At 39.9% G+C, this 1,895-nt stretch overlaps 1 protein-coding gene across 1 annotated transcript; it reads right to left on the bottom strand.

Annotated features, from left to right (window-relative positions):
• Nucleotides 1-871: 871 nt before the first annotated feature.
• LOC109389997 (olfactory receptor 5B3-like) lies at nt 872-1,810 on the bottom strand. The gene has a single exon (XM_019655971.1). It carries the CDS (start codon nt 1,808-1,810, stop codon nt 872-874), a length of 939 nt encoding a protein of 312 aa, XP_019511516.1.
• Nucleotides 1,811-1,895: the final 85 nt, after the last annotated feature.

Here is a 1,895-nt window from a genome sequence, read left to right as displayed (position 1 = left end):
ATTGAACTCAAAGCTTAATTATTTTATGTATTTATTTCAGAAATATTTATTGATTATCTAATATGAAATAGAGATTCATTTAGTTACTGTGGGTCATGTTGTAAACAAAACAGATAAAGCCAGTGCTTTCGGGGAATCTAAATTCGGGCTGGGGAAGACAGAGAATAAATAATTGAACAAATAAATACACAATAGGTGATGGTTCATTAAGTCTATAGAATAACACAGAATGAATAACAGTGTGGATGAAAATAAACAGTTACTATTTTACAAAGGTGGTCAGGAAAGAAATCTATAAAAGAGTAACATTTAAGCATAAACCTTAATGGAGTAAGAGAACATTCCACACAAAGAGGAGCAAGTACAAGTCAGGAACATGTTGTCAGATTGTAAAAAAAATAGGAAGAAAATCAGTGTGAATGAAGTAAGGTGAAAGTATGAGGGAGCAACAAAAGATCATTTAAGTCAACAAAAGTAAACATGTAATATCAGCATTAATGATTTCAAAGCATTTCCAGAAGCAAAATGTAGAACATTATTGGTTTCTACTCCAATAATTAGGTTTCCTCATGGGGCACGCATGCACCTTGTTCATGGTCTGACCTGTGGCCCTATTTTGTGTGTATTTGCACTATGATGGTAGAAAAATTGCATGTTATAATAAGTGCATAAACCAATATCCTTAATAAGATTTTTGACAAGTGGGCCCCAAGACATCTTAGCATTCTTGTTCAGGTATTACTTTTTGGGACACAATGTTTACTTTTTCAGGATGAGAATCTTTAGAATAGGCAAGGATATCACTTCAGAAACTTAATTTCACTGTGGCCTTAATGAAACTAGGTTACTGCACCTTGTACAATGTTAAAAATCATAATCCCAGGGATAATTTTGCCTCCAAAGCAACCTTCATGAGAGCCCTCTTGACCTCCTTGTTCCTCAGGCTGTAGACCATAGGGTTCAACATGGGGATGATCATAGCATAAAACACAGAGGTTATTTTGTCTGTGTCCATGGAATGGCTGGAGCTGGGTTGTAGGTACATGAAGATAGCAGTTCCATAGAAGATGGAGACTGCAGTGAGGTGGGAGGCACAAGTGGATAGAGCCTTCTGATATCCTGCAGATGAGTGCATCTTTAGGATGGTGAGAAATATAAATGTGTAGGATATCAAAATAACCAGAAGAGCAAAAAAGATATTGAAGCCCACTACATAAACAAGAACCAGCTCACTAACATGTCTACCAGAGCAAGACAGAACCATGACTGCTGGAATATCACAGAAAAAGTGATGCACCAGATTGGACTCACAGAAAGAGAGAGTGAAAGTGTCCCCGGTGTGGATGGAGGCATTCAGGAAACCACAGACATAGCAGCCTATGGCTAGTCGTACACACATACTTGTCGTCATGGTGGTGGTGTAGTGCAGGGGTTTGCACACTGCTGCATAGCGATCATAGGCCATTGAGGCCAAGAGGAAACTTTCCACAGTGGCAAAAGCTGCAAAAAAGAACATCTGAGCAGCACATGCATTGTAGGAGATGACCTTGTCTCCCATAAGGAAGCCAGCCATGACCTTGGGAGTGACAGCTGAGGAGTAACCAAAGTCCACCAGAGACAGGTTACTGAGGAAAAAGTACATGGGAGTGTGGAGACGAGAGTCCAGCAGGATCAACACGATCATCCCCAGGTTCCCAACCAGAGTGATGAGGTAAATGAGGGTAAATATTACAAAGAGGGGGACCTGCAGGTCTGGGTCATTGGTTAGTCCGAGGAGGATGAACTCTGTCACTTCTGTACTATTCTTCATCAATGCTGAGCATCACAAAATGCTCCCTGGCTATGAGGAGAAACACAGTGATAAACAAAGAAACTTGAAAAGTGTACATTCAGTA

Source organism: Hipposideros armiger, unplaced genomic scaffold (genome assembly GCF_001890085.2).
Source record: "Hipposideros armiger isolate ML-2016 unplaced genomic scaffold, ASM189008v1 scaffold_253, whole genome shotgun sequence".
Taxonomy (NCBI): domain Eukaryota; kingdom Metazoa; phylum Chordata; class Mammalia; order Chiroptera; family Hipposideridae; genus Hipposideros; species Hipposideros armiger.
Note: the sequence above shows the minus strand (reverse complement) of the source record. Positions and strands in the feature narration are given on the sequence as shown.